General features: G+C 34.9%; 1 protein-coding gene across 1 annotated transcript in view; it reads right to left on the minus strand.

Moving 5' to 3' along the window:
- Positions 1–12,016, minus strand: part of LOC128236452 (uncharacterized) — a 60,216-nt gene extending 48,200 nt beyond the window's left edge. Inside the window, exons 1-11 of the mRNA XM_052951317.1 lie at positions 11,973–12,016; positions 11,121–11,287; positions 9,573–9,725; positions 8,678–8,796; positions 7,305–7,428; positions 5,559–5,651; positions 4,178–5,229; positions 3,443–3,842; positions 2,537–2,727; positions 1,436–1,501; positions 678–752 (exon numbers count right to left, since the gene is read on the minus strand). Of these exons, the coding sequence (XP_052807277.1) occupies positions 678–752; positions 1,436–1,501; positions 2,537–2,727; positions 3,443–3,842; positions 4,178–5,229; positions 5,559–5,651; positions 7,305–7,428; positions 8,678–8,796; positions 9,573–9,725; positions 11,121–11,287; positions 11,973–12,016 (2,484 nt within the window). The remainder of the gene's footprint in view (positions 1–677; positions 753–1,435; positions 1,502–2,536; positions 2,728–3,442; positions 3,843–4,177; positions 5,230–5,558; positions 5,652–7,304; positions 7,429–8,677; positions 8,797–9,572; positions 9,726–11,120; positions 11,288–11,972) is intronic.
- Positions 12,017–12,359: the final 343 nt, after the last annotated feature.

Raw genomic sequence — 12,359 nt, forward strand, 5'->3', positions numbered from 1 at the left:
AATTTATATAACAACTGAACAGAAACAGTTAGGCAGAACATGCTGAATGCACGGAAACAGTTAAACTGAACCAAACCCTGAAATGAACAGAGCAACTAAACCTATCAACTCAACTGAACTGAACTCTCAGATATCAGTTAGATCAAGGTCTATAAGCCTAACCTGACAACTTTTATAAGTTATAATGCATATGAGTTCTTAACCTGGGTGTACACCCTCCCCCATCCCTCCCATTCCCAAATAAACTGGAATTAGTTAAATGTGTCGCTTAACAGGGGTGATTTTTTTAAAGTATTTTTGGAAGATGAACTAAACCTTAACCAATTAATTCAACAACAATAAACTATAGTTTTTCAAACATAACTTTATCAATCTTATTCAAAAGCAACTGATTGGGAGCCTTTGATTTAACATCACAGCACATTTCCGGCAGTGAAAGGGGCAGTAGAGTGCATCACCTGGTTCAAAAGACTTGGAAGAAACACAAATTTCATTTGACATTGACACAGTATATTCAAAGACAGCATGCATATTGACATATTGACCAAGAGACAAAATAACCTTGAGACAATCTGAAAGATAAGCAGTGACTTGTGAATGGTTTTATCTCAGTTATTTTGACATCTAAGTTTTGAAAGGTAACTTCTACATCTGATCCAAACTAAGTGTTCACAAACCTGTTCCATTTCCCCCTCATTTTCAATGCAACTTTTCGCCAGTGCATCGGCCCAGGTCAACTTCTTCTTTCTCCTCTGAAAACACGGACAGATTATAAAGCACATGCATTTCAAAACAATCAAACATGTATTAAAAATTAAAGTATGTATTTTCAATAATAAATAATAAAGTACTTCAGAAATTATTACGTTTTTATATCATATGACCAGCAAGATACTTAAATTGGGAAATTAACTTCAGTTAGTAAATGACTTGTTATTATTGTAAGATGTAAGAAAACAGTCTCAGAAGCACATTCATGTAATCATAAAGGCATAACTTTTGTACTGTCAAGAAAACCGTCCCAGAAGCACAGTAATCATAAAGTTTTTAACTTATGCACTGTCATCAGAATCAGGCCCCCTTTTTTCGAACCTGTTATTTATAACAGGGTCAACCTAAGCGTACTGTATTTGTTTCAGTAATAATTGTGTGATTTTCTCCTTTTGAAGAGCTTTGAAACTTAAAAAGGGAATAATTGTTAAGATTACCATGATAAACTATGATTTGTTGATAAAATTAAGTTTAAGCAAGTAATTTGGCAAATGAAATATACTTAAATCCTGTACCCCACAAGATAATTAAAGAAATTGAGGCTAGAAATTTAAATAACAAAGCGACCTGACTCTACCTTCTATATAAAATGCAGAGCTTGCAAGATTTGACCACTGCAAAAGTAACTGACACATATGATAACAAACTAAGGGAGTCAACTCACCAAACCAAGGAAGACAGTCTCCTGCTCATCATCTATCTCCCTTGTATCTGAGACTTCCGCTGTAATCTGAAAAAGAAATTTTAATTGACAAATTAACTGAATTTACAATGATTAAATCCAGAAGTCTGTATCGTAATCAATATCTTTTTTATCCTTATCTTCAGACATGCCTCAGTGGCTCCATTCAGTTTATTGGCCAATTATTCTTGCATACCGGACGCGTGTTTCCGGTCATGTGACCAGTGCTGGAAAAACCCATCTTACATACCCCATGTAAGGTGAGTCATGCGCAACAATGCCCCACTTCTTATTTCACATATTGCATGATTTATGAAAAATATATTATGCAATTTAATTAAAGCGCAATCAAATATATATGTTTGCAAGACTTCCAATTAAAATTGAAAACAAATAATCGTAATAAAACGCTATTTTTAGTTATTTAAAATTACTGCGCTTTATAACGTCAGTACACAACGTAGCACGCCCTTTTTGGTGAAATGTACAAAAGTATGTTTTCTACGTCAATTTTTTCACAAATCATAATTTTAGGTATGCAAGAAAAAATATCAACCATGTTTTTCCGGTCCTGACTGAAAAATTCGACCCTGGGGCACCCTGTGTGACCGGTAACTCGGCAAGCCTCGTTACCGGCTTACGCGCATGCTCTCGGGTCGGATTTTTCTATCCGTACTGGAAACACGTGATAGATACTTATAATCTTACCGTCCAATTAAATCACTACATTAAATTAAGTCTAAGGTGGTTTCAGAATACTACCCATGTGCCTTCCTCAGTGTATGATTTCTCACTGGTATCATGACTGTGTACAAAGTTCTATATAAATATCTTGAAAGTTTTTTAACTTAAAATCATGACAAACTTGAAGGTTAATATTTTGAACGATGACAAGAACACTGCCAACAGCACCTAGATAACAAATCATTTTATTTAACTAATTTTTTTTTTTTAAATCAGATTTTCTAACAAGAACTTTATAAATTCTGTGACACATTTAAACCCCCATTCATGTAAAACACAAGCTTCCAAAAGCTTCATTAACTTAAGTTATAAAAACCTCAAATATAAACAAACACAAACTTCATCATCTTCGTCCAGCACTTCTTTGATTATTGGTGACTTGTTAGGAGTTTTCTTTGTCTTCCAGAAACTTCGAATGTCTGTGTTGGGGGTATTAGGGGTCAGTGGTTTTCTTGATCCAGGTGCAGCCTTACGGGGGCATGAGTTCTCCTTATCCTCCTTGTTGGAGGGATCACTTGCTGGCATAGTGTCTGGAAGGATTGGAGAAAAATATGCTAATCATCGGTTTTTGTATACAATTGGAGTCAGAGGTAATGAAACTACTAAACAAAAAAACAACAGCTTGTTGTTTTATAGTGATCAGATATCAAATCTAAAATAAATTTATTTAAAATTAGAATTATAAGTCAGATGGTGTAAAATGTAATTAAATCTACAGAATACAAAAGCAACAACAAGAGCCCCTCAGAGGGATCACCAACACTTGTCTGTTTTTCACTCAAAAATAGGGCATAACACAACAATTATTAAAGCCACTGTTATAGGACTGTTAACATGCATAATGTGTCTGGCAACATGTGTCACAGTGATTTTTTAGTGCAATTTACTGCCTTCTAAATGCTGTTTCCCCTTGCGAATTTTTTTTCATTTTCCCAAAAAAATTATATTTTTTTCCCAATTAGATAAATGCAGACCACATTAATGAATAAAAAAGCAATGAATTTCTTGAAAAATAAACAAAATCTTGGCAAGAATAACTCTTTTATTGCATGATGTATGCATAAAAAAAGTGAAAACATGTATATTTGCCATTATATTAGCTATTTTGGCCTGTTTTGTATTTTTCCCAAACTCAACTTCAATATCATGAATGCTTAAAGAAAACAAGAAAGTTAATCAAGCGATGAAGCCATAGGAAACACATTAGTTTTGAGAAAAAATATGAAGAACTATCTTTACACTTACCTGTTGTGGATTTCAGTGTCTTTGACATTTTCGGTGTAACCAGCACCCTCTGTGCCAGTGTCTTCTTGTCCACAATAAAAGGGGGTCGAGGAACCCTGTCCGGGGTAATCTTGGGTGTTCGGGGCTCCACTGGGACCCTACCTGCTGGCGTCAAAGGGGTTGAGGGGTCCTTAGGGGCCAGATGCTTGGGAACCCTTCCTGAAGTGAACTGGGGTGTTCTAGGAGCCACAGGTACCCTTCCCGCAGGGGTGGATGGGGTACCACTTGATTGGTTCTGAGGGGCCAAATGTTTGGGTACTCTCCCTGGGGTGGATATATTTGGGGTAGCTAAGTGGGAAGCCTGGAGCTTGGGGTTCTTTTGCTTTGGAGTTTGGGAAATGGACTGGACATCTACAGGCTCCTGTAAAAGAAAAAGGCAAGTTACAGCAACATAACTATACAGTGTTCTCAAAAAGAATCTTCTAAAATAATTGAATTTATGTAGAATAAGTAGCAGCTGGTCGGTTACTTTACTATTTGAGACAAATCAACTGAAACTTATTGTGAACCCTGCAATACTACTATAACTTTAACCGAGCTTGATCAAATTCAAAATTCTGTCATTGAAATGTGTGTGAAATTTAAATTCAAGAAGCCCAGTAATCATTTTATCAGAGTTGGGCTTGTATGCCTATATTAATTTTGACCAATACCACTGACAAACAGAATATAATGTAACATTGAAACTCTAATCACCTCTTTGACAATGGACAGCTCCACATTTCCAAGGAAATCAGTTCTGCAAATACTCGAACCATCAACCACATTATCACCACAGGTATCACCTCCATGCCTTGCAATGGCGCCGCTATCAAAGTCCTCATTTTTCATCTCTTTCCGGACTCTTCCTGGCGTTTGGGAAGCGAAACTTTGTCTTCCTGTGATAGACACTCTTCCTCCAAATTGTTGTAATGCAGGGATCCTTTGTGCCTCACTGTCAAGAGATTGCATACCCATAGCACAGGGATCAACATCAGTATTGTCACCATTAATTTGCTTTCCCCCATTTTTGTCTGTCTTTAAAATCCTCTGCGGTGTTTGGGCTGCTAGACTGAACCTACCCACAGAGATCCCTGGAGTTTTCCTCTTATCAGTACTATTAATAATACTTTTTTCGAATACTGAACCATCACCAATGCTTTCAAATTTATCTTTGTTGTCTCTTTTGTTTTTTAACACACGCTGAGGGGTTTGAGCGGAAACGCTGAAACGCCCAACAGAAAAAGGGGGAGGTTTCGAGTGACTTCTAAATACTGAATCAGACCCACTGATATCATCTTCTTTAACTTCCTTTAATATGCGCATGGGTGTTGAGGCAGCCAGGCTAAATCTCCCAATCGGTACAGTGCTTGAAGTGATTGCATCTCCATCATTTTTGCTAATCAGAACTCTTTGTGGAGTAACTGCTGACAAACTCACCCTTCCTGCTCCAAAACTATCCCCACACCCATTTAGAGGTGTTCTTCCAGCTAAGCTGAACCTTTTGAAACTAGCCGAGTTCTGACCATTACCATTGTTTAAACTTTCTCGTCCAAAAGTAGCAGTGTTGGAAGTCGAAAATTTCCTTCCTGCTCCTGCAGGTATGTCAAAAGGGTTTTTAGGAGTTTCAGGGATTGATAATTCCCTCTGGACCCTAGCAGGCCCCTGGGAAACAAGACTGGGCCTTGAGGGGACAGCAAAGGGGTTGGAAATGGTGTTGGAGAGATGTCTACTGGCTGGGAGGCTTTGACGCCCAATGGAGGCTGGACCTAAATTGTAACAAATATCACTGATTTTTATAAATAGATGTTTTTTTAATTAATTCAAGAGGCACTGTAAATATTATAGCTATGTGATGACATGAAATAAACAATGCACTTCTTTGTCAATGTAAGTACTGAGTTAAATAAGCATACCTAAAACAATATCTGAGCTTCAGCCATTAACTCTGGACAACAAAGATATCACCTACACTTCACAAAACAATGCATTTACCTTTTTAATAGTTCAAAACATAGATAAATTTAAAAAGCAAACGTTTTTGGATGAAGCTGAAATTATCTTCATTTATAGACCTTGAAAAACAAAATTGTCCCACCTTGTTTGAACAGTTCATTTATCTGGACCCCAAACTTGGAACAGAAGTCCGTCTTCGATGGAGTTAAAGGCTGCAGGTTAAAGTCACTTTTCCCTGAAAGAAAAACGTGATTTTTTATTCCTCAGTGATTTAAGTGTTTTATTCCAACCAATTTAGGAAGGAGTTCACCGGTGCCTTTTTAAATGCACTATTTGGACTAAATTTGGGATTTCCAATTCATACAGTAAACCTTTATATCTAATGAGAAACAGTTAAGGGAAACTAGAATCCATGCATCTCATGTCTTAACTGTTGGTAGTGTCCATAATTTTATCTAGTAAAGGTCACTATGACCTTGACCCCACTTTCAATAAAATTCATCTACTGACCATGACCAATATGCACACCAAGTTCGAAAATCCCACACCAAATATTTTAAGTTATTGATTGGAAACAAAAGCACAATAAATTTTAGAGTAAATTTTACCATGACCTTGACTTTTGACCCAACAAGGGGTCATCTACTGACCATGACCAATGTGCATACCAAGTTTAAAGACTTTAAACCAAGTTGTTCTACAGGTTTTATTTGGATTTCAAAATGTAATAATTTGGACACCAACAGTCAAATTCATCCCCTTTGTATCTGCCATGATTTGCAAAAAGAGTTGTATAAGAAAAACCTTGATCTGCCACAAAAAATCATTTGCTAAAAAGTATTGCTAAGTTTTTAAAAAAAAATCAAAATGGTTATTTTCTTTTAACACATAGTAAAATGAATCATTGTCCGTGATTTTTTTTGGTGCAATTTACTGCCTTTCAAAGGCTATTTCCCCTTGCGAAAAAATGTCCATTTTCCCAAAATTTTATATTGTTTTTCCAATGGGATTAATGTAGATTAAGTTAATGAATAAAAAAAGTAAAGAATTTCTTGAAATATAAACAAAATCTTGACAATACTTACTCTTTCACAGCATAATATATGCATAAAGAAGTTAGAACAAATGTATGTACTATTATATTAGCTATTTTGGCCAGATTTTGTATTTTTCCCAAATACAACTTTATTCCCAATTTGCAAGGCAAAGGCAGTAAAAATAATTCCCAAAAAAATCACTGACTATTAGGGTTTAGCCAAATTTTAGAAAGGACATGGTGCTGAGGATTAAAAGGGCACATTGTAAAGGGCTGTAAAAAACTTCAATATGAAGAATTGGACGAAATGTGTTAAATTATAATAGTTTTGGGTTTCAAAAGCCAGGCATATTAAGTTTGTATGTATTTTATATATAAGCATATAATGAGCTTTTAAACAATACAAAAACAATATCTGATTATCTAAAATAATAAATTTTAAGAAGGGTGCACATGTTGGCCCCCATGAAAACAGTACCACATTTGATTGCTGTAAATTTAGTCATAGAAGTCTTAACATTTTGTAAAAAAGCCTGACTACAATAATGTTTATATAATCATGAGATCATTGGTCGAAAATCACTAACACCTGCAAGCCCTACACTGGTAAAATGTCTCTCAGGCTTGCTCAATTTCTGCATTATAAATAGAAGGGCTTGTTGAAATATTTATTTGAGGCACAAATTTAAGATCCCAAAGCCTAATTTCGATAACTGTGAGGTTATAACCAACAATCCTGAATATATAAGCTGTTTAAAATTGGCAAAACCCATAATTGACTAACATGGAGGGGCTTGTGGGCTTGCACAAACTCTGATAACTATAAATTGGTGCCCCATGTTTAACACTTACCTGCATCATTAAGGCGAGGTTTTTTACTCGCAGGCGGGGCATTTCTCTGCAGGAAATCGTCACATGTTCGCTGGAAATCCTGTATTGGCACTCGTCCTGCGGGAGCAATGCTACTACCCTTAGACTAAAAATACAAAAATAGGAAAGGTGACTTGAGGAGAAAACAAGGTATGTTGCAATCTTACAATGAAACAAAAAATCTTTTTTTATATATATGCCTAAAAAGTTATGAATTATTTTTTATGGAAAAAGCATGCCAAATTTTATGCAAACATAAAGTCATTTTTGAAAGAAAGTCTTTGCTTCCCATTCCATTGCGTGCTGAAATTTTGAAATAAAGGGCTTAAGTTATAAAAAAAATGAAAAAAAATATATATTTGATATTTTCACTTTTTTAAAACTTGATATATATATCAATTTGATATTACTGATAAATCTCGAAAAACCATCAGAAAATGTAAAACACTACAGTAAAGAAATTTATCCTTTGTATTAAATGTGAAGTTCAGCAGTTTTATTTAAGTGATACCAAAAACTGATGTTTTCAAGAATTACACGTAAGACCTCTTTATTTGATGCAGTTTATTTTGAACAATATTTAAGAAACAAATTGCGTAAGTGCTGTCATTATCTGGGTATAAACCCACTTTGGCTGGTTAAAGTGTGTCCGCACCTACTTTAACCAGCCCAACTGCGTTCATATCCCTGATAACGACATCAATCTCACAATCTCCTTATATTTTCCCCAATAGTTCATTTTTACATTCCATAATTGTTAAAAAAACAATTCTCTATTTCATTTAAGAAACCTTTACAGTAATTTTTTCTCACCCATTCTGTATATAGAATGACCCGACTGTAACGGGAAGTGATTAACCATAAAACATCACAATAATGCGGGAAAATTTTAATCCCTTAATAGTTAATACGTTGAATCACCATTAAAAGTGTAATTGAAACACTAAATGACAACATTATATTTATCATATCATACATTAACATTGTTCAACATGTTGATTCAAGTTTTCCACGGCCTGCTGACACAATACAAACAATAACAAGATAAACATTTTCAATCTATATTAATATGCCATGATTCGTTGGAATCGGAAAATATTCAAAAGTGTCAAACGGCCATTCATTTAAGGAATGGAAGATGAGGTGTAAATATAAGTTGGATTTTGTTTTGTGCATATATTTTTGTTTTTTATGATTACAATCTTGTTGTTTTTTCTTCATTGGAATAGTTCCAAACATAGTGGGGAAAATAATCTTTATTTTTGGTGGAAAAAAGACTCATTTTCACTGCAAACCAGGCTTTTAAAAAAACAGTGAATTGCACAAAGAAAATCACCGATAAATGTATTTCTTACCCTGGGAGTGGCGGCCAGGGTGTGCCTGGTCACGGGAACTGAATTATTCTGCGGAAGGACTATTCCCGTCTCATTCATTATACTGGCGAGTGCAGCGTCATCTCTTTCAAAGTGAACGCCTGAAAAATCAAAAATATATCAAACAAGAGTTCAAGAAACCTGTCTGACCAACCCATAGTCAAATATGACTGAGAATGATGGGAAACTATTGTCTATCTAGTAAAATAAATCTTAAGTAAGTAATTTTGCAAATGGAATACCGCAACGTTCTGGTGACAATGAAGAATAAGTTTTCTAAAAATGGGGGCCTTAAGTACTAAGAAATGCATATCTTTAAATGTATATAAAATCATTTTGTATCATTCCTTTGCTTCAAAAATGTATAAACATTTGTAAAACCTGCTATTTTTCACATTTATGTATAAAAAAATTATACAACAAAGTTCAAGATACATGCTTCAGAAACAGTACCTTTACCTTTAAAGCCGCACTCTCACATAATTACAATTTTTACAATTATTTTTTTTTGTCAAGCAAAGAGCATTTTTTGCATTTAAATATCTGCAAACCAATGATATAAGATTGCTGACAAAAAATCAGATCGTAGATTATCATATTTCCCTTCGAAAATTAATGTTTTATAGCTTAAACTGTTACTAACGGTTTAAAAAAAATGCATAAAACATCAATTTTTGAACTTAAATATAAAATACTGCATCTTATTTTTGTCAGCAGTCTTATATAACTAATTTAAATGCACTTTTGCGAAAATTGGCGCGTTCCAAGACAAACAATAAAAAAGTTGTCAAAACGTTCAATCTGTTAGAGTGCAGCTTTAAGCAAAAAAATAAAGAATTTCAATTTCATACTCAGACCAAGGATATGAGTAAAGTACCTTTCTGTTCATCCAAAACATTTTTCCCTTTCGCTGTCTGCTTCCTAGCCTCTTTCAAAATAGGTTTCCGTGTCTTCGAACTTGTTTCAAAAGCAACCTTCTTTCTGGCCTTGCTGCCTGTTCCTGAAACTGCCCTCTTCAGGTTATGATGAGCTGAAATGTTTTATCATACCTTCATTAGGCCCAACAAAAGTAATGTTTTGGTACTGGTTACTCATCCCAAATCTTCAGGGCTTCCATTAAGAATTTGAAACTGGAAGTATGAACTTCCTGTCCATCAAAATTGGAATTTTTTCACTGAAATGTGGAAGTCTCTTGAATACAATATTTATCCCTCTATTTTTCAAATTGAAATTGTGACCATTAAAGTAATATTGACACCAGGTTTTCATATTTTGAACTTTCAAGCTTTAATCTTTTGAAGTTTTCTTAAACTTATAGAAGTTTTTGTACTTCCAAGGAATCAATTTTGGAAGTTTTAACCCATTTTTAGGGAGTAATATACTTCCAAACTTCCTTTAACAGAAGCCCTGAAATCTTATTATCTTCTATTATTATATTGTGTTTATTTTTAAATAAAAAAGCATTTGGCACTTTTATTTGAACAAGATGATACAGTCTACTTGTATTGTGTTACTTTCTTCACAGCATTAATGTCAGAATGTGTATGTATGCAAACAAAACAAGTCAATAATTATACATATTTGGAATACAACAATTTACAATGCATTAATTCCAAAATAGAATGTTTTCCCTAACTATCTAGCCTGGTTTTTTGTCACCATATAACATGATACACAACATTATTATTATTTAGCCTTTTTATCCTTGAAAATCAAATACTGCTATAATCAAATACTCAGACTAAGGATTTATGTTGTTTGGTTAGTGCAGTGGTTTGTGCACTCGCTTCACACCAAAGTGTCCGGGTTAGATTCTCAGCCTGTGCACATGTGAGTTTGGTTTGTGGTCACCAAGTCGGACAAGTGGGTTTCCTCCTGGTACTCCAGTTTCCCCCACAACACAAGACCACACTCTTGCGCAACATCGTGCCAACGGGAGTAATTAATAGTTAAAATAGTTTGTTTCACAATCATTGTAAAATAAATAAGTTTAAACTAAATACTGCTAAAGCTACAGAACACTAAAAAAGTTGCATTTACAGTAATTGAAATTAATCTTTTGGATGAACAAGCCCGAATTCGTATACTTCTGCTTTGAAATTCATTTCATTTTTGAACAACCCTTGCTGTATAAAACTCAGAATTTCAGCAAGCCCTAAAAGCGTTTAACCAGTGCAGGGCTTGCAGGCTTGTGCAAATTATGACAACCGCATTTAAAATAAAAATCAATGAACAATGGTACTAGAACTATTTTGGATGAACAAGCCCCAATTCTTATACTATTGTTTAGCATCAAATTTTTTTAACAAGCCCGGAAGGCATTTTACCAGTGCAGGGCTAGTGGGCTTGTGTTAATTTCGACCACTGTAATGTAATAAACTAAAAAAACGTATCAGGAGCCCCGATAGCAAATAATAATAAATACCTTTAACTATCTGCCTCTGGTCATTAGGAAGTTCCCCAAGTACTCTCCTGTGCGCCCCAATTGGAGATCTCTTCACAGCACTTGGTCCAGAGGAAGGAGAGAGGTCTCGTTTGATTCCTCTTTGTGATGCGCCAGACTTCAGTTGGCTGGTTGGTACTGGTAGTTTGCTGCAAAATAGTTATTATTAATTGACTGCAGGTCAATTCTCAATTCAGGGAATTTAACAGTTAAAAATTGTCAACCCTGAAAAATAGCCGAGAGTCATTTTGAACATGAAGGATTTATGCCCTAAGCAATGTCACGCAGGGATGTGATTGACTTGGCAGCTGAAGGGCTGAAAATTTTTCGGCCATGGGTTTATGGGGCGCTCTTAGGGTCAAAAGCGCACTGCTGTAGAAGAAAAAAAGGCTTTTAGAAGCACTTTTGAGGGGTCTCCTTACTTTAAATTTGAAGCAAACAGGAATATTAACTTAAACAACAGAAAGCAACAACAACAAAAAAATCAGGATTTTTTTTAATTATTATTTTTTTTTGGGGGGGGGGGGGATGGGGGATCTCTGGGGCCATTAGATCCGCGGAATTCCGTGGACAAATCACATCAAGGGGGGGGGGGGTCACTAATAGAAGGATTAAACTAAGCCTAAAGCCTTACTGACGCTTTCTGGTAAATGGAATATTAGGCAGTTTTTCAAACAATTGAGATATGTTCTATTGCTATATTGTTTATATATATATGACTGCATTGAAGTCATTTAAGTCAAAATAAGCTGCTCTTGAGACAATCTTTTAAAATATGTTAAATCTGCTGGTCTGTGAGAGTCGTCTTTAAGGACAGCACTGCTGATAACATACCTCTTCCTTGTAGATACTGGTGGCACATTTTCTTTTGAGGCCATTGCAACAACAAATGGTGATGCTGCAAACTGAAACACATAAAGCAAGTAGTTAGTGACCAGATAAAATCATACATGTTTTGGGTACCTCTTTTATAATGACCTTACTAATGGCCCTAGTCAAAATAATTGTACGTTGAGATTATTTTTTACAGTTTTTGATATGGCAAATCCTTCACGTACAAATTGATTTGTACCAAAAATGGGTAGTTATTCTGGGTTAAAGCAATTTGCGTCTATAAAATATCATAAAAGCAAGAAGTATTACCAGATAATGTTATAAATTAGTTCTGAACACAAAAAAATAAGAATCCAACAAATTTTTATGAGTTTGATGTGTTTTTCT

The sequence above is a fragment of the Mya arenaria genome, chromosome 1 (assembly GCF_026914265.1).
Source record: "Mya arenaria isolate MELC-2E11 chromosome 1, ASM2691426v1".
NCBI lineage: Eukaryota > Metazoa > Mollusca > Bivalvia > Myida > Myidae > Mya > Mya arenaria.